The 21373-nt window shown below is 38.2% G+C and overlaps 1 protein-coding gene across 2 annotated transcripts in view; it reads right to left on the bottom strand.

The window, feature by feature from the left end:
* Positions 1 to 4035: 4035 nt before the first annotated feature.
* ODAD2 (outer dynein arm docking complex subunit 2) overlaps positions 4036 to 21373 on the bottom strand; it is a 106141-nt gene continuing 88803 nt past the window's right edge. For both annotated transcript variants that reach the window (XM_070729143.1, XM_070729144.1), the window contains exon 20: positions 4036 to 5439. In XM_070729143.1, the coding sequence (XP_070585244.1) occupies positions 5326 to 5439 (114 nt within the window). In that variant the 3' untranslated portion in view covers positions 4036 to 5325. The remainder of the gene's footprint in view (positions 5440 to 21373) is intronic.

Here is a 21373-nt window from a genome sequence, read left to right as displayed (position 1 = left end):
GGGAGGCGTGGGTTTTATTACCTCCAGTGTTGCTTTTGCCAGCAAGAATCCTGTTTTATTGCCTGGCTGTCGTGAAACCTCTGTGAGGCTTCATAACGTTCCTGTCTGTAAGAACAGTTTTTGTTACCTGTGTTTGCTTTCAAATATATAAACTGTCTTTGCTTTTTACCAGTGTGTCTGGGTACTCTTTTTAGTTGGTGTTGGCGTCTGGGGGGACCCAGACAGAACACCTATTAAGAGGAGTCAGTTGCTTTGTGGCAGTGCACTCACATTAGCATCTTGATAATACCAAAGTAAAAAATAAAAATGTAACCTGCTGAGTAGCAGGGAACATTATAGCTGAGCCAGAGTAGTTTAATATGATTCTGAATATTTATATACATAGCGCAACAGTAACGGTAACAGAAATGGTTCCCAATTGCCTGCTACATTTGGACCAAAAATTTCTCCTGGCTTAGTTCCAGAAGAAGGAATGTTTTTGTTTTGGTGGGGTGAGACTAACCTAGGATTTGGCCCCTTAAAGGTAAATTGGAGGTCATCAAAACTCTACAGTTTGCTGGGCTGTCTGAGCTATTCAATCTCTTACTCCATCTACTGTTCCTGTGTCCCAGGGAGCATGCTGGAAAGCTGAGGAGCTGACAGACAAGGAAACCGGGACCTGGAGTGAGGGAACAGTCTGTTTTCAAATCTGTAAAATCAGTATCAAAGCATTAAGGTGGAGTGGTCTCGATATGCCTCAGCTATGGGCAATGTGTGACTGCCACTTTGTTATTTAAAAGTTAAAAAAAAGAGTCAGAGAAGTGCGCTGAATTAATGCCGACAAAGCACTTTTGGGATCCAAGGAAACATTAAACTGAAGGCTGGATGCGATGGCTAGGAAAGGGGATAGCAGGGGGCATTCAATTCCTGGAAGCAATGAAGGCAGTACAGTGTTCCCTCGATTTTCGCGGGTTCGAACTTTGCGGAAAGTCTGTACCACGGTTTTTCAAAAATATTAATTAAAAAATACTTTGCGGGGTTTTTCCCTATACCCCAGTTTTCCCCACCTGATGATGTCATATTTTATCGCCAAACTTTCGTCTGCCTTTAATAAATATATTTTTAAATAAACTTTAATAAATAAACATGGTGAGTAATAGTCTAAATTGTTGCTAAGGGAATGGAAAATTGCAATTTACGGGTTTAAAGTGTTAAAGGAAGGTTTGTGATACTGTTCATAGCCAAAAGTAGTGTATTTACTTCCGCATCTCTACTTCGCGGAAATTCAACTTTCGCGGGAGGTCTCGGAACACATCCCCCGCGAAAAGCGAGGGAACACTGTATTCTGAAATGGATACTAAATGGGATTAGGCAAAAGCATAGGGGAAAACCTATGGATCAGTGGGAGATAACGAGCTGGGAATAGAAAAAGGCTTGTTTTCTATTTTGGTTTCTCCATGAATCTCATCCATATCACCCATGTATCCATTCGTCTTATGGCATGCTGGCTGCGGAGTTCTGAGAGTTGAAGTTCACACGTGTTAAAGTTGCCAAGGTTTTTTTTAAAAAAATCTGGTTTATCTCAAAGGAGTAATTAAGCCAAGTTTGTATTTTTATTGTAAAAGGAAAAAAAAGGTGGGGGACAGTCCTTGTTTTTTGGGTTGTTGATGGTGTTTGTGTAGAAACTTTTTTTTCTTCTTAGCGATTTCTATCCCACAACTTCTGCAGTTCAAAATACAACAACAACATCAAGGGTAATAAGGAGCAGAAAAAGGGTCGCACTTTACTTGGGTGACAGATACAGTTCCCTGGGGAAATAATTCTAAAACCGGGATGGCCATGACTGTCTGCTGGTTGAAAACACCCAGAGGTGTCTTCAAAGATGAACTCTCTCCCCTGTATGTGTGCTGGATCTGATTGTCCCACAGCAAAAAGCTCAGCTTCCCCACTTGAAATACAGTAGTTATTTAAGGACAGGGCATGTTTATCCATAAGTGAAGAAATCATTAAGCAATGACTTATTACACAAAGTTCAGCATGGGAAAAATCAGCAATATATAAGAGCCAGCCTAATATAATGGTTAAGCTACCAGGCTTGGAAAAGCAGAAGATTGTGAACTCAAGTCCTGCACAAGCCATGAAAGCCAGCTGGGTGACTTTGAACTAGTCACTCGCTCTCAGCTTAACCCACCTGACAGGGTTGTTGATCTGAGGAAAATACAAGGAAGAAGTTGTATAGGGAATGTCCACTGCCTTGAGTTATTGTAAAAATAATAAAGGCAGGAAGCCAACAAACAAACAAACAAAATAAAGCATAATACTGTATCTAGTGGTTAGCTCTGGCCCAGCTCCTGCCCCAAGGACTGTGGATGTGGGGGAGACATCCGTATGCTGCAGGCCTGTTTTGCCCCCGGTGGAATCTGATGATGAAGGTTCCTCTGACCAAGAAGACATGAGTGACAGGGAGGAGGAGAGTGTGGCAGACAGCTCAGAAGGAGATCAATTATCTAGCTCCTCCTTGGATTCAGAACACGAGTTAATGATACAGCCACGCACGCGGAGAGCCATGCATAGGCAACAACAACTGAGAGATTATTATCAAAGAAAATGAGGCCACCTGTGGTTGGGTGGGGCTGTGGTAATTAGTGAGGCTGCTATAAATAGCAGCCTGTGGGTTTGGCCATTGTGGAGGATTATCTGATCGTTATGTTTCATGTCTGCTTTCCTGACTTTGACTTTTTGTGTGCTGATTTTTCCCTGCTTTGAACCTAAACCAGAGCAAAGTGTGTTTCACTTTGTGAAAGAAAGACTTTGAATTGCCTCACAGCTGCAAGCTAAGTATCACAGGACTGATAAGGGACTTGTACAAATTACCAGTTTGTTTGGAGAGGAGTGTTCTTTGCTATACCAAAAGAGGGCTTAGTTTAAGTGAATTTTCATTATAAAGAACATTGTTTTGAATTTTCAAACGTGTGTGTGTCTGAAATTTGTACCTGTGAATTTTTGGGAGGATTCTACCAGAGAGCCTGACAGAACATCTAGCAGCCCATCATATTATGCAATCAGGATACAAGACAAAACCTTTTTTTTTAAAAAAAAATTAAAAATATACTTCATTAAATACAATTTAGTGCCTGTGAACCTATATGTTTTTATACATAAACATTCCGGTTCTGCTTAAGAAGTAAGACTGGGGGGAGGGGAGGAGGGGAAGCTAAAACAAAGTGTAAATAGCCTGCAACATATATTTTCATTCACTTGAACTTTAGCAGGAAATGAATATAAAGCTCACATTTCAGTGCCTGGTTGAGCATCCTGGGACAATTGATTAGTTGATAATAAGTGTCTGTCATCAGGCAATAAATAATACATTCAGGAAACGATAAAGCAAGCCCCTTTTTGTTTGCTGACAGACATTTGCAGAGAAAACTTTATATTTTTCAGCCCAAAGAAAGGCAGGTCCCCTCTCTCTGCTTTCTTCCTGGAGTAGGATAGCACTTCCCTTGCAGAATGGTTGGGTAAAATCATTTCCCCCATGTGCATTTTAACAAAAGTGCACTTTAGTGTTCTTGACATCTACAGGAGGGTAGTAGCTGATTTACACTAATTGAGAATCTGACCATGACCAAATTGAAAAAGCTATTAAATGCATTTTGAAAGCTTGAGCTGTAAAATAAAATACTGCCAACCAGCCCATTCGCACACATGTTCCAAATTGCCTCTTGATCAGCTATTGTATTTTTTTTTTTTAACAGAGTGTCATATATTTCAAGATAGGTTGCTTTGGACCTCAAGATTGCTATAGCAGAAGGAAAATTTTACAGGAACCTATAAAACTTAAATATTTGGGTAATTACTTCCTTTGGTGTATACTTTATATGGATTATAATCTATACATCAGCTTTGACCATTGCAATGTATTTGGGATACATTTAGATCACAACACTCAGAATTCTTGGGCAGTGTGCCCAAAAGCTAGGAGCCACGGGTCTATGACATCTAGAGGGCATGATCTTAGAGAAGGCTGATATAGTTTGAGAATAAATCAATCAAATAGCCAGTCAAAGCCAGTTTATTATTGTATTTCATTTTGCAAAACGTATTCATCTTTTTCCAAATACTTAAACTATCTCCAGGGACAAAAAATATACAACCTGATACAAATCTTTATACAGCAGATATTAAAAAGTTAGCCTTTCAATGGTTTGACAAGGTTGATAAAGAAAATATATTTATTGCTATTGAAAAGGAAATTAATGTTTGCAAATAACAGTCCGTTTGACATATTTGATAAAACTGAAGTCTTTAGGAAAAATTGCTAATGTAGAGTGATATTTATAAATTTCCCTACATACAATATAGAGAAAAGGCTGGTCAACTGGAATTGTATCAGTAGCAACTACTCCATAGGGAAGTTAGTTATGGATAGGGCTACATCACAGATTGAATCTGGTAGGAAGCCCCTAAGGCATCTTGGAAATTTGATAGGATCTAGAAACATGGAACAACAATCTGTGCTTCCCTTCTGCAAATTAAAAATTTTAACATTCTTTGGGGAAAGCCATGATTCTAAAATCGGTTATCAGAATCTAGCATGGATTTGCAGTGTAGCAGTACCATGAGTTAAAAACAGGACATGACCAAAGATAGTGTAATGAAGAAGAAAACACCAATTTGTTTTAAAATGGTTTGATATATCTAGTTGTGAGTTTTAAGAATTGAACTTGTGTTTGGACCATGTATTTCTAATCAAATTAATTAATCTTGTTGGTATAGGTAGTACAGGTATTTGAGAGAATGTTGGGAGTGTGTAGGAAAGCCCACGTGTTTAAAGTCCTTGTCTAGTTCCAGATGTGAAAGTGGCCTATGTGAATGTAGTCCTCTTGAGATTGTTAAGTACCTAACTAAGGAAAATAATAATAATGGAATGATTAGACAGACTTAGTTCAACACATTAGTGAAAAATTGTACAGCTGCATACAATGAAAGGAAATACATTTGCTATAGCATTCCAAATAAGAAGGAAGCATCATTAGATTTACAACACTTTTGGACATAGTGATATGTTTGGGTTATGTCAAATATATCCAGTGGAATGTGATAAAATAAAAATAAAATTTAAAATACAGTAATAAGGGCAAATGCTAAAATATCATGCATCTTTTGACTTTATATATCACTTTTGCATCCATTTATTTTTGATTAGGTATGCCACACTGGTACAAATAGCTGAAAGTATAGATTTCTGAGACATTCTCAATCATCATTTGCCCATCAATCTGAGTGAGCATACAGTACATTAGACAGAAGAAGCTGACAGGACCCTGATAAAAGCCGCTTGGAGTTTCAGCCATACTTAGCTTTCTCTGTAGCCAGAGCCAGCCTGCGGATGTTTGCTATGCAACCAGCTGCTGCTTCCTGAAGAGTTTCATCCGTAGAGCCTGCCATACCCAGCAGAAGCTTGTTAAAAATAAAAGTGCAGGGGGGGGGAAATGAGAAAGGGTTCCAAACCAAAAACATTACACTAAAAATAAATTATTTTAAAATAACACGCCTGTGGAAATCCATCCAATAATGAATGAAAATAGCCATGTGTTCCACATTCTGGAATCAGCTGCTCAAAGCTGGATTCTCAATAGCCTCTTTAGAGAAAACACACTAGCCAAAAGCGCTACACGTTTTAAAAAGAATGGAATAGATGCATTTAAGATAAGCATATCAAGAAAAAAAAGTTCAGGCCAATCCTGTTATGTACCAAGACATAATAAAAAATATTAAATTGGTATTATAGTGGCAAATGATCAGGATTGGCATTTAAACGACATCGTTTTGAACATTGGCCTTTCAATGAAGTTCCAAGTTTTCCCAATTCCAATGGAAACATTCTGAGAGTTCAGATGCTCCTGTATGTTAATGGCTCTATTTAAAAAACTGTTGCTCTTAGCAATAGAGCTTCAATCTGGTTTTTGTTAAAACATTGGCCAATAGATTTATGTTGTGTAAGGGGAGTAAATAGTCCCAAAGATTGAAATATACTCTGATCATTCAAAACCTAAATCTATTTTAGACAGTGTACAGAGACTACTAACTCTGTTCAAACTCTGAACAATCTGCCAGGATGAGCAATCTTCCAAAAGTGAGTTTTAAAAAATTACAAAATAACAACAAAAATTATTAGTTGTCTTATTTTTGTCTTTTTTTCTGAAAGAAGATGGAGGGGATTATCAGTTTGTTCTAGGTAGGTAAGGGGAAGAAAAGCCAAAACCAGCAAAAGATTGGAAAATCAGAAGGAAATAAATTTATCTTATGGTCTTATCTGATCTGTTTCTTTCTTTTCTTAGATTTATTTTGTTTTATCCTTTAGCATGTGTATGTGCCATCAGTTATCTTTCTTCCTGAAAGATTATGAATTAAGACCTGAAGACTGAGAATATTTTCTCCCATTTTCTTCAAATCTCAACTGAGTTCTTTTTTTAAAAAACACCTTTGTATTCAATTGGAATTTAGCTTCCAACTTTTTAATATATCTAGGAACAAACCTTTTATTCTGCTACCATTTTGACTTTTTTGACTACCCAAGCCAGTGGTTCTCAACCTTTCTAATGCCCTAACCCCTTAATATAGTTCCTCATATTGTGGTGACACCCTAACCATAAGTCTAGCACCAATTCTCCCAACAGAGCTTTAAGTTGATTGGCAGGAGGAAGCCCCCACCTGATTGGTCAGATTGTGAAAATATACTCCCTGGCACCAGAGTAGAAGATTTAGTTCCTAACACAGTGGGAAATTTGTCTTTCCCCATGGTCTTAGGCCAATCCTGTGAAACGGTCATTCGACCCCCAAAGGTGTCCCAACCCCCAGGTTGAGAAACACTGACCTGAACCTATAAATTCAGCCCTTCTGCTAGTTATAAAATGACAAGAAAACAGAGTTAGTTTCTACTCTTTTGCTCCTGAATAAATGAACATGAACAGATTTTCTCTGTAAAACAGTAGCATCCCAGCTACAAAACAAGCTCTCCGCAAGTGTGGGTACAAGAATAAGTAGTATGGGGGACTCTGCTTAAGTCATCTATCTACTATAATCTCCGGCATGCACTGCAGCTGTGTGCCATATTCATCACCCAATATAAACATTTCATGGAAAGCAGTGTGGTCAATTCAGATTTAAGAAAGTCTCCTAAATTTTTATTATGGCAACCGCAGGATTTTAAACCATGTAGCCTTAATTAAAAATTATTTTTCAATCTGTAGCTTTTAGTGTTTTGAATATAAGCAACATTGAACTCAACCACAAAAACATGTTACCATTCAAAGCTTATGCATAATTTTATACTGCTGCATTATGTAACTTTATGAGCAGCTACATATTACAAGCAGAAAGTTAACAGAAATGTAAATACTAATCACTACCATTCATTAGCCTTAGAACTGTTGAGAGACAGGAGCTCTAACTGCACAAATATATGTTTCTGCAGATCAATTTTATATTTTAGGAAGTATTTGTGTAGAGCGTCAGCACTGGTCAGACACTTCTCTTTCTCTGATCTCTAGATTTCATCTGTAAAACATTCAAGGTTTTGTTTCACCTCCAATAGTTTAGTTTGTACATGTTTACTACAGAGTTGCAACAGATAATCCTTGATTTACAATCACAACTGAGCCCAAAATTTCAATTGCTAAGTAAGTCAATGAAGTGAGTTTTGCTCGATTTTGCGATGTATTTTTGGTCACAGTTGTTAAGTGAATCACCACAGTTATTAAGTGAATCATGCTATTGATTCACATAATAGGACAAGTCTGGCTTCTCCCATTGACTTTGTATGATAGAAGTCAACTGGGAAGATCACAAATGCATCACTTGACTCTAGGACCATGCATGTAATGAGTACCTCCCAAGCACCCAAATTTTGATCACATGGTCATAGGATCCTAGAATGGTGGTATGAAAAACAGTCATAAGCCATTTTTCAGTTCCATTGTGTTGTGGTTAGCTCTGGCCCAGCTCCTGCCCCAAGGACTGTGGATGTGGGGGAGACATCCACATGCTGCAGGCCTGTTTTGCCCCCCCCCCCCGGTGGAATCTGCTGATGAAGGCTCCTCTGACCAAGAAGACATGAGTGACAGGGAGGAGGGAGTGTGGCAGATAGCTCAGAAGGAGATCAATTATCTAGCTCCTCCTTGGATTCAGAACAAGAGTTAATGATACAGCCGCACATGCGGAGAGCCATGCATAGGCAACAACAACTGAGAGATTATTATCAAAGAAAATGAGGCCACCTGTGGTTGGGTGGGGCTGTGGTGATTAGTGAGGCTGCTATAAATAGCAGCCTGTGGGTTTGGCCATTGTGGAGGATTATCTGATCGTTGTGTTTCGTGCCTGCTTTGCTGACTTTGACTTTTTGTGTGCTGATTTTTCCCCGCTTTGAAACTAAACCAGAGCAAAGTGTGTTTCACTTTGTGAAAGAAGAAGGACTGTGAATTGCCTCACAGCTGCAAGCTAAGTATCACAGAACTGATAAGGGACTTGTACAAATTACCAGTTTGTTTGGAGACGAGTGCTCTTTGCTATACCAAAAGAGGGCTTAGTTTAAGTGAATTTTCATTATAAAGAACATTGTTTTGAATTTTCAAACGTGTGTGTGTCTGAAATTTGTACCTGTGAATTTTCGGGAGGAGTCTACCAGAGAGCCCGACAGAACACATTGTAACTTTGAGGGGTCACTAAACGAATGATTTTAAGGACTTCCTATATTAGGGCTTCCTATACATCTGTCACAAACTCTTGAAATGCAATTCACAGAATCACAGATTTTGAGAGACAAAGTTTTCCGGAAAAGTTATTGTTTGCCCTGAGTCAGCTGAATTAATATGAATGAGAAAAGGCAGATTTTGCTCTAACCCCAAATATCATTAGGGAAACATTAGTCCAAGGAAATAAGATACTACAGTACTATAAAATTGCAAAACTCAGATGAGTCAAAGCATCAAACCAAGTGATTAAAAATGTTATTTATACGAGCCTAAAACACCATCAAGCACTTGGTGAAAATTGATGGGTGTTAAGAATAGATCATAAGAAAACTCAAAAACTTTTAGATTTTGAGGCAAACCATTTAATTGTTTTTGAAAATTCTCCCTATTGCTGATATTGACATGTTTTAGAGATGTAAAGCAAGACACTTTGATTTATGATCTATAAATATAAGGTCCTTTGTAGATAACCATTTGTTATTCTCCATCTCCCTTCTTGAACTGTTCACAAAATATGTCTATTGAAAAATGATTTGGTAAATGAGGGAGAATAGAGTATTATATTCAATATATTCCTATAAGTCAATGCTCATCTCCTCTAAAGAAAGGAATTATTTTCTTTCTCCTTTACACATGCATGATCAAGCTGTTAATACATAAAATAATTGTAACAATATGGTTGTATAGAAGTGTGCACAACCGATGGAACCTTGTTCAGTTGTTTGAAGCTAATTTATTTTTTTTATTTTTATTTATTCTTTGTCCCATATACAATACATATGGAATGAAATAGACATTAAGTAGTATATATAGGGATAGTAAGTAAAAAAGGAGTGGATGAGAGGGAGAGAATATATAGGATATATGAGAAAAGGAAATGTAATTGGACAGGGGACGTTAGGCACATCAGTGCACTTATGTACGCCCCTTACTGGCCTCTTAGGAACCTGGAGAGGTCAATCGTGGAGAGTCTAAGGGAGAAATGTTGGGGGTTGGGAGTAGACACTATAGAGTCCGGTAATGAGTTCCACGCGTCGACGATTCGATTGTTAAAGTCATATTTTTTACAGTCAAGTTTGGAGCGGTTAATATTAAGTTTGAATCTGTTGCATGCTCTTGTGTTGTTGCGGTTGAAGGTGAAGTAGTCGTTGACCGGAAGGACATTGCAGCATATGATCTTGTGGGCAATACTTAAATCGTGTTTTAGGCGCCGCAATTCTAAGCTTTCAAGACCTAGGATAGTTAGTCTGTTTTCGTAAGGTATTCTGTTTCGAGTGGAGGAGTGAAGGGCTCTTTTGGTGAAATATCTTTGGACGTTTTCGATAGTGTTGATGTCTGAAATGTGGTGTGGGTTCCAGACAGATGAGCTGTATTCGAGGATGGGTCTGGCATAAGTTTTGTAGGCTCTAGTCAGTAGTGTGAGATTGCCAGAGCAGAAGCTACGTAGGATCAGGTTAACAACTCCATGATTTTACAAGGGACGCAGCATAGTGATATTGGTCTGTAGTTGTCAACTAGTGATGGGTCTCCTTTTTTGAAAATGGGGATGACTACTGCTTTTGACCACAGTTTGGGAAGGGTGCTGGTCCTGAAGGATTTTTGGAAGATAATGCTTAGGGGTTCAGCTATGGCAGAAGAAAGTTTTCTTAGGAAGTAAGCACAAAGACCATCTGGACCGACAGATAGGGAAGGTTTGAGAACACGAATTGCTTTTTCAACGTAGTCTATAGTGAAGATGGTTTGGGTTAGGTTTTTTAATCTTTGAAAAGGTTTGAGATGTGGATTTCAGTACAGCCCTTTGCTTTACTCACAGAAAAATAAACTTCTTGGAGGAAACATTGAATCTCAGAGTTAGCACGGACCTCACCTCTTGGTAGTTAAGGAATGGGAATGATACTAGTACAACTTGCAAGAAGCCTATAAGAGGTGTGCCTGACTGCATGTTTTCAATTACAGAAAACTTTTATCATCATTAAACTTGGGGAGGTTATCTAGTGGAGATGGTATACAAACTGAGAGTTAACCAAGCACTCCATGGCTCACCTAACTTCTTTATGCAGAAAATCTCAACATGTGAAGATATGGAATGAACTGTTTTTTAAGTAAAATGTTGCTATTGCTATGGAAATATTTAACTGGCCTACTGATTTATCTTGATTATTTAAAATTGATATGCTTTGAACCGGACAATAATTACATTAAAGTAATCTGTTTGATACATGGTAGTATTTGTACCTGAACAAACTTCAAACTCAATATGTTTGTGAAAAATGCAATACACAAATAAATTGATTTTGACACTAATTATATGAACCCAACTAACAGACCTCTAATCAAGGCACAGCTGTTAATAATTTGTTGTTAGTATGGAATGAACATGACTCCAAAGTTGCAAGTCAGTTTTACCAAATACAGAGCCTATTGAATATTATCAATGACATGAATATGGTGCTTTGAGAGCCTGGCATTCCTACTCTTCCTTGATGGATAATGTAAGGCACAACTTAGTGTGGCTTCTTCCCATAAATAACTTGTGTTTTCTGAAGTGCCTTCCTCCATTCAGTTTCTGAAAGTCAACTCCTGTTTTTTATTTTTTGCTACAATCTGCAGTTCTGATGAGCTTTGAATTGCTGCTTATTGCTTCATGAAGCAATTTCCCTATGAATCCAACAGATGAGTTAAATGCACAGATGAGTTAAATGCAGAAATATAATCATGTATCTGACTTAAAACCAGAGTTACGTTTGTACATAGAGTAACTGCAATGATTTCCATAAAGTTTGACATGAAACAAGGAAAATAATATTTATGATTATAGACTGCATATTCACAGATCATCTTTTGTTTTCTTAATATCTTAATAAAATTCACACTTTTGGAATAATACTCTCTTCAGTGTTTGGGGGCTTGATAATAAAGCCATTCTGCTATATATATGCCGCCCCGAGTCTTCGGAGAGGGGCGGCATACAAATCTAAGTAATAAATAAATAATAAATAAATAAATAAATATATATGTTGTCGGCTATAAATAAATTAACTGCCTTGAAATGGTCCTGGGTTGGGCCTAGAGGCAAAAAGGAGCTGTGACGTTCCTTCTATATATTTTTGTGATCAAAAGCATTATTATTTCTTTTCTAAAAATATGTTATTTAGTAGCATTAAAGGGAATGGTGGTTTTTTAAAATCTCTATGGAGATTTTCAATCATCCAGGTCAGGCATCCACAAACTACGGCCCACGGGACAGATCTGGCCTGCCAAAGCCGTTAAGCCAGCCTGCACTGGATTATGAGGATGCCCCATCCACATTGCCACACCCTTTGGACAAATGCTTGTGACGGCTGGCAGAGTGCTTCTGTGGGCCGGCAGAGTGCTTCTAGGGGGTGCAAGAAGGTCAAAAAATATGCAGATGAAAGCCCGGAGAATGTCCGTGTGCCCTGCTTTTGGTTGGCCATGTGCCCTGCTTTTGGTTGGCAGAGTGCTACTGGGATAGGGACGGGGAGACCAAAAACGGGCCACAGCTTTTGCCAACTGAGAAAAGATTTGTCAGGGACATCAGTCCACCCTCGCTCCACTGGAGGGGAGAGGGCAGGGCAACCAAAGACTCCCAACAGCCTCCCTGCTGTGCAATTACACTGCATGATGCTTTATAGAGGCAGCTTTGCTCAAACAAGGGGAGGGGTTTCAGCTGACACAAACGCCTCCTGACTGCTTCTTCACGATCAAGGGGAGGATCTTTGCTAGCTCAGAAGGTCAATTTGCTCCGGTAATAGTAAGGGAATTTGAGTTTGGGAAAGATTTCAGGCTTGGAATGAGAATCAATCAGGAATCAGGTGAACCTCACTCCTTTCTGTGGATCTGCGCAACGTGAGATGGGATCCCATCTGGTATGTCCAGAAGTGATCCCAGTCCCACTGCCCATGGTGGCTCCTTCCACAGATGGGGAGGGGGTTTGTTCTTTGTTTTTGATGGACTGGATCTCCCATCACTTAAATTACTGTATTTTCTTTGTGGAATTTAGCTACCACACATAGATATCCTGGTGAGACTGCCTGCCCCTGAAGGACGATGGTTGTCTCTATCCCTGGAGAGGGAGACAGGAAGAGCATCCAAGTGGCAGGGGGGGAGGAAGCAGCGCATAATGGGATGGAATAGCAATAGGAATAGGATAGAGTGGAAGCGGGAATAGGAATAGAATGGACTGAAATGCAATGGAATGGAATGTAAACATTAGAGAATGGAATGGAAATATGTATGGGATGGGATGGGATAGCAATAGCAATAGGATGGAGGGGGAATGGGCATGGGAATGGAATTCAGCGAGGTATCCAAGGACCCCAGGAGCCAGTCTCATCTCTGTATCCATCAAGTATTTCCAGTCCTGGTTTCTCTTCCCCACTCCCACTTGCTAGCACACTTTTCTTTCTTTGATATATAACTGGTAAAAATCTTTAAATGTGGAATGGAAATAGGAGAGAATGGATTTCAGCAAGATTTCTCTTTCCCACCCCAATTTGTTATTATAGAAGAGAGAGGGAGGGAGGGAAGAAGTTCTAAGAGATGTTGATTGTAACCTCCTTGGATTACAAGAATTGAGAAGACCTGTTGCAAAATTGAGCTTTTGGAAGTGAACCACTAGCCTCATAAACAACTTAACAATTATTTAGTAAAAAGAAGAGTCAAAGCAAATAAAACACCCTAAGAAGGAAAACAAATTAAAATTTAATTTGTGTGTATTATTTAATGGATTGCTAAATTGACAAAATGGACTGCTAAATTGGCCAAGCCCATCCAATCACATGACCACAAAGCCACGCCCACCTAGCTAGTCTATCCCCCCTAACAGTCTGAGGGACTGTGAAGTGGCTCTGTTCAAAAAGTTTGAGGACTCCAGATCCAGGTATGATTGGTCCAAAAATAGTTTTCAAAAGGCAATTGGACTTGGTTTTGGGAAGAGGAGGAAGTAGAGGAGGACAACAACGACTGAAGCTTTTTAGAGGAGAAGTAAAATATTTGGGACTACCTCTGAAGAGACTGTAAGTAGTCCAGAATGCAGCCGTGCGAGCGGTCATGGGCCTTCCCAGATATGCCCATGTTTTTATAGCACTCCATGAACTGCACTGGCTACCAATTAGTGTCTGAACACAATTAAAAGTTTTGGTTATGACCTATAAAACCCTACATGGTACTGGATCAGATTACCTATGGGACCGTCCTTTGTCTCACGTATCCCAGCGACCAACCAGGGCTCACAGAGTCAGCATTCTCCAGGTCCCATCAGCCAGACAATGTTGACTGGCAGGGCCTAGGGGAAGAGCCTTCTTTGTTGCAGTCCCAGCCCTATGGAATGAACTCCCTTCAGCGATGCGCATTGCCCCCGCTCTCCCCGCCTTCTGTAAGGCTCTGAAGACCCACCTTTGCAGACAGGCTTGGGGACAATGAATCTCTAATAGCTAGCCCGGCCAATGAGTTAATTTATGTATGGATGTGATTGATTGATTTTTAGCATCGCGTTTTTGGATAGTATTTAATATAGAGTTTATTCGTAGATTTGTAACATGTTGTGCCTAAATTTGCTGTGAGCCGCCCTGAGTCTCAGGAGAAGGGTGACATAGAAGTCCTTGGAGAGGGGCAGCATATAAATCAAATAAATAAATAAATAAATAAATAAATAAATAAATAAATAAATAAATAAATAAATAAATAAATAAATAAATAAATAAATAAATAAATAAATAAATAAATAAATATTGAATAAACAAACAAACAAACAAATTTTCAAAAAAAACCCAAGAAAATCCACTTGCTTTTTGAAAAACATTTTTGGGACTGCAAGAGAAGTAGAAATAAAATTCCATTTATCTCATTTATTTTGTAGATTTTCCAGATTATAAATTTGAAAAAGTGATTTAATGAGCATGAGATGTGGTGCATCCAGTAGGGATTATTCTTAGAGTATCAACCAGAGTTAATTGTTAGTATCTAATAAATTCTTATTAAAATGCCAACATTTAGTTGACATGAAGCTTTATCAAGAGAACTTGCCTCATTTACATCTTCTACAGATTTAATATATCTATACACATTATATAGATGATACATGAGTGGATTCATTTTAAATAGAGAGCTGGAAATGTATTTAGTTACTATTACAATAACTTTATACAGTATACAAAATAGAAACATAGAAGACTGACGGCAGAAAAAGACCTCATGGTCCATCTAGTCTGCCCTTATACTATTTCCTGTATTTTATCTTACAATGGATATATGTTTATCCCAGGCATGTTTAAATTCAGTTACTGTGGATTTACCAACCACGTCTGCTGGAAGTTTGTTCCAAGGATCTACTACTCTTTCAGTAAAATAATATTTTCTCATGTTGCCTTTGATCATTCCCCCAACTAACTTCAGATTGTGTCCCCTTGTTCTTGTGTTCACTTTCCTATTAAAAACACTTCCCTCCTGAACCTTATTTAAATATTGGAATTAATCTATAAATCCTAATGTTAAAGAAAATTTTAGAAACAAAATTTCCACTTATGGCTAAATAAACACAGAGGAAATGGGAGAATAAATTCAATTTACAAAATGTAAAAGAACAGAGTTGGAAAGGGCTTTGGAGACCTTCTAGTCTACCCACCTTCTCAAGCAAGTGACCCTATACCTTTCTGGACAAATGGCTGTCCATTTTTTTTCTAATTTGAATTAATCTCTTTTCTTAAATTTGCTAAAACCATAAACAAATGCAGTGGTTTGTAGTGGGAGGGATTGAGCCCTTATTTCAAAGGAACTGTGTCCGCCTATTGTGGAATGAGCTTGGATCCAAGATATTAGGAGGTTGAGAATTTTACAAACTGGAAATACAGATTAAATCACTTTTTTGTTATTTTTTATATTATGTGTATAACTAAAATGCATTCATTAAAAAAACCAATTGTTTAATACAATAATACAATTTGACAGACAAAGATTGGACCTAGAGACCATGGGATTGGGTGGCATAGAAATCAAATTAATAAATAATTTAATAAATAAAGCACTGATAACCTGGAGTCTACAGACTTTACATGAAAAATGTTCCCAGTGTAGTCCCTTGAAATGTCTGGTTTGTATGACCAACTTTCTTTTCTGAAAACTACCATTCAGAGGTAACTTAGCTACCTAAATAAATATCATGTCCTCATAAAGGAATATATAAATTTATAAATATAAAGCTTCATAAATATATAATAAAATTACATATATTGCTTAAAATAGATAACAGTTGAGGCCAGTGTTCCCTCTAATTTTTTTGGGGGGTGGGCGGAAAAGTATAGTGTCTGAGCGGCAGTCCCTTTGGGACTGGGCGGCACAGAAATAATAAATAAATAAACAAACAAACAAATAAAAAACCCACCCTGTTTTGCCTTAGCGAATTTCAAAATAAAATACTGTACTGTGTGTCTATAACAGTGAGCTCATAATAGGGCAACTTTATCAATATCAAAATGCCACTTAAATAGTTGAGCTAGTTTCAAACTAGATTTTGATTTTCTTTCTCTCTTCCTTACTCCCATTCTTTTTCTTTCTCTTTTCCTTCCTCTCTTTTTTCTGTTTCTCTCTCTTCCTCTCTTCCTCTCTCTCTCCTTCCCTCTCACTCTTTCCCTCTCGGCTTCTGGGCAGGTTTAGAAAACTCTGAGTTGATGATGATTTTTAAGTGAGCGATTGCTCACTGCTCAGCTTAGAGGGAACTATGGTTGAGGCTTATTATTTTTAAGTGATGCTAGAAATTATTGTATTGATTTTTCTTTTTCAATTCAATGACTACTTGTTTCTCAAAGATGTTAAATTCCTTGACTTTCTAATTAGGAAGGAAATGGGCTTTTTAACTGTATTCCAAAAAGTTACATACATAAACAATCTGCCTTGAATAAAAACATATGGTCAAAATCCATCCAAAGAAGTATCAATCTAGCTGCTTTGGGTGCTTGTTTTCAGCAACCAAAGCCTGGAACTACTTGAGACATCCAAGTCTATGTGTTATTTTACACATATAATTTGCTTCTTAAAAGCTTCTGTTTCAATTAAATGATAAATAATAGATGTGGCAGAATCCAAAATTAAATAGGATTAAAACTGAGTTACCATTTCATTGCTAGTTAACTCTTATTCTTTTTCTTCTTCTCAACTAATAAAAGGATAACATAATATTTGGGATATATATTGTATGTTGTTGAAAGAACTTGGCCTTGAAATACCATGGTCAAAAGTGAACAGATTCTAGTTGAAAATGAACACAGGGAAAATCCCATGTGGGCTGGAACCTAACTTTTGGCATAAAATCTAAGGAACTGTTAAACCAAAATGTTGCTAATTTTTCACTCTATAATAAGCAGGAGATGGCTGGTTGCCTTCTGTTTTTTTTTCTTTCTTTCTCAAGAGCTAAGAAATGCTCACTAATATTGTAACGGTGGTAAAAGTGAATGAAGGTTCATTTCTAAATCTTGAAATTCAGGAATTTTGAAGGCTAAGAAAAAATATCATTTGTGTTCAAGCTAGACCATTACTTTTCACATTACTTTTATTACCTGGTGTCCTATAGCAATGTGTAATGAAATATGCAACTGGATAAAATATTAAAATAACAAATTTTAAAAGAAAACAATCATAAAAACCTACATTAAAATATGTGGTGTACAATATGTGGTGATGAAGTGATTTAATCAGTAGCTCAGTTAACAGTATAGGATGTTATAATCTTGATTGTAGCAATGATGGAAGCGGTGGAAGTGATGTGCCGGTGTCTGGAGGCTGTTGGGGCCTGGATGTGTGTCAACAGACTCAAACTCAACCCGGATAAGACAGAGTGGCTGTGGGTTTTGCCTCCCAAGGACAATTCCATCTGTCCTTCATTTACCCTGGGGGGGGGGATTATTGACCCCCTCGGAGAGGGTCCGCAACTTGGGCGTCCTCCTCGATCCACAGCTCACATTAGAGAACCATCTTTCAGCTGTGGCGAGGGGGGCGTTTGCCCAGGTTCGCCTGGTGCACCAATTGCGGCCCTATCTGGACCGGGACTCACTGCTCACAGTCACTCATGCCCTCATCACCTCGAGGTTCGACTACTGTAATGCTCTCTACATGGGGCTACCTTTGAAATGTGTTCGGAAACTTCAGATCGTGCAGAATGCAGCTGCGAGAGCAGTCATGGGCTTACCTAGGTATGCCCATGTTTCACCAACACTCCGCAGTCTGCATTGGTTGCCGATCAACTTCCGGTCACAATTCAAAGTGTTGGTTATGACCTTTAAAGCCCTTCATGGCACTGGACCAGAATATCTCCGAGACCGCCTGCTGCCGCACGAATCCCAGCGACCGATTAGGTCCCACAGAGTGGGCCTTCTCCGGGTCCCGTCAACTAAACAATGTCGGTTGGCGGTCCCAGGAGAAGAGCCTTCTCTGTGGCGGCCCCGGCCCTCTGGAACCAACCCCCCCCCGGAGATTAGAACTGCCCCTACTGTCCTTGCCTTTCGTAAGCTCCTTAAAACCCACCTTTGTCGTCAGGCATGGGGGAACTGAGACATCTCCCCCGGGCATATACAATTTATGAATGGTATGTTTGTATGTATGTGTGTTTAGAAAATGGGGTTTTTAAATATTTTTAAACAGTAATTTAGATTTGTTGTAAATTGTTTTCACTTTGTTGTCAGCCACCCCGAGTCTGCGGAGAGGGGCGGCATACAAATCTAAATAATAAATAAATAAATAAATAAATAAATAAATAAATAAATAAATAAATAATTGAAAAACTGAATAGGCAGACTAAACCTAGATTATATTGAAGAAGTTCTACCTCCATGGTAAATAAAATTCAACATTGATTTGATGGCACATAATCAATAACCATGTATCTGATCCTGCTATATGTATAAACAAAATTGTGACATCAAAAAACCTGATATTAAAAAAAAGGGGAAAGGGAAAATTCATTAAAATGTATGCAAAACTGACAAGTTGAAAAAAAATCAAATTCAGGTATTGCAAATATTTCCAATTTTAAGAGATCACAAAAATTATGAGAAAATTCTGCCATCTGTAGACTTTTCTGAAAGGAAACATTGCAAAATCCATCTTGCGGCCTTATTCAGCCCTAAATTGCCCTACCAGCTGCTGCATTTCAACACTCATACAAGACTGAAGATTTTTAAAGATGTTGCATGACCGAAAGGCTGCAAATAAATGTACATCCATCATTTGATCAGAGTTGCCAAACAACAAGCCGGCAAAGAAGCAACAAGGGATGAAATGCATTTCTTCCTTTCTTCTGCATCTACAAAGGCATAAAGATTTTTTCTAAAAAATAAAACCTTTTCCTTCGCCAGTTTCCTTTGTATAAAAGTAAATGTCTAACAGCTGCTTTTGGTACATAAAAACAAACAAACATTTGAAATGTGTAAAAATATCCTATAATACGATGTACTAACCTGATCCTACGTAGCTTCTGCTCTGGCAATCTCTCACTACTTACTAGAGCCTACAAAACCTATGCCAGACCCATTCTCGAATACAGCTCATCTGTCTGGAACCCACACCACATCTCAGACATCAACACTCTCGAAAACGTCCAAAGGTACTTCACCAGAAGAGCCCTTCACTCCTCCACTCGCAACAGAATTCCTTACGAAAATAGACTAACTATCCTGGATCTTGAAAGCTTAGAACTGCGACGCCTAAAACACGATTTAAGTATTGCCCACAAGATCATACGCTGCAACGTCCTTCCGGTCAATGACTACTTCAGCTTCAACAGCAACAACACAAGAGCACGCAACAGATTCAAACTTAACATCAACCGCTCCAAACTTGACTGTAAAAAATATGACTTTAACAATCAAGTTGTCGAAGCATGGAACTCATTGCCAGACTCAGTGGTGTCAGCCCCCAGCCCCAAACATTTCTCCCTAAGACTCTCCACGATTGACCTCTCCAAGTTCCTAAGAGGCCAGTAAGGGGCGTACATAAGTGCACTGATGTGCCTATCGTCCCCTGTCCAATCTTCTTTCCTTATCTCATATCTCATACATTTTCTCTCCTTTCCTCCAACCTCTCTTCTTACTTACTTTCTATCATTATATATATTACTTAATGTATATTCTCCTTCATATGTATTGTATATTGGACAAAGAATAAATAAATAAATAAATAAATAAACAAACTATCGAATAAATAGTAAAGTCTAGTGTCCATAGGAATCTTACCAAGAACCCAGCAAGCCATTTTGAAAGAAGATATTGACAAGTGTGTTCTGATGGTTAATTACTACAGCCAGCGGCCAGAACTTTAATTCAATACATACAATATTCAGCTAATTGGTAAAATTAAACTTGCTGTTTTCAGGCAGAAATGTATCATATTTTTAATGATTGCCAAAAAGGCTAGTCAAGAAGTCTGAAATACATTATTATTGTTTTTTCTTATGTTCAGCTTCTGTGAATGCTCTTTTTTCCCCTCAAGGAAACTATTTTTGCTCAGCTCATTGCCAAAAATAATTACCTGGCACCTTGCCTCAGTGTGCTCAGTCTGCTATCTGCCAGTGAAAAGAAATTCATTTTATTAGCTGTACGATTAAATTTTAAGGTAGCACTGTTTACAAATAGTGTTCCTCGGGGAGTTTTGCTTTTCACCTAACTCAGGTTAATTGAGAAAGGCATGCCAATTGCATAGTGTGTTTCCTTATAGCTAACATTCCTCTTTGGTCCTACAAAGCTACATGTATGGACCAGGGGGTTTTCTGTAGCTGTATGGAAAATAAGTGACTCCTCTATGGATGTGTAGAAATGTTTTCCAGTTGTGCACTGGGATCTCTGGATCCTAGCCTGACTTTTCCACAAACTCTCCTGAACTGGAATTTGTTTTTAGACAATTGCAAGAAGCTGCTCAATGTATTTTCTGTGGTTTGGATAAAAGTCAGAAAAGTCAGAAAAAATGACATTTCCTGCATTCTCTAAAGCAAGATAAATACAGAAGAGAAACCTAGATGAAAGATGGAACTGTTATCTATGGCTCATGCCAGATTCCTTGGTTTTTTGGCAAATTCTGTTGAAGTTGGAAGAGTCAAAGAGCTACAACCTTTTCCATTAAAATTCGGAGTATATGCTGGGGTTTAGTATACCTTGTTTATACATTTGAACCTTCAAAACTATCTGTTTAAAAATGCTTTCATGATTCCTTCTGCATATGTTGGCTACAGTTCCACGTATTTGAAATGGCTCATTTATAATTAAAAGAGCTGCAGGGCATAGCTTCTGTTGAAATGCTCCAACAAACCTAAAGCTTAGTGGGACAGGCTTCTTTTTAGAAGTCTAAAAGGTATTCAGAACATGCCAAGTAGAGAATGCCAACATACAGGTTCCCTCACCCCCCAATGTTCTTAAATTAAAAAGTTACCAAAGTGGAGACTAACAGCAATAATAAAACCATCAAAATTATTGTCTCTCGCTGGGGAATAAATTTGAAATACAGTGGCTCACATATGCTGTTATTGCTGTTTACTTGGAACCTGCCCCCTTAACTCTGCTGCAAAAAGGAAGTTGTTTAAAGATGATATTTAATGCAAATGTTCTCTCCATAGAATTACATCCAAAAGGGACATTTGTCTT

The sequence above is a fragment of the Erythrolamprus reginae genome, chromosome Z (assembly GCF_031021105.1).
Source record: "Erythrolamprus reginae isolate rEryReg1 chromosome Z, rEryReg1.hap1, whole genome shotgun sequence".
Taxonomy (NCBI): domain Eukaryota; kingdom Metazoa; phylum Chordata; class Lepidosauria; order Squamata; family Dipsadidae; genus Erythrolamprus; species Erythrolamprus reginae.
The sequence above is the reverse complement of the archived record's forward strand: the minus strand, read 5'-3'. Positions and strand labels throughout refer to the sequence as shown.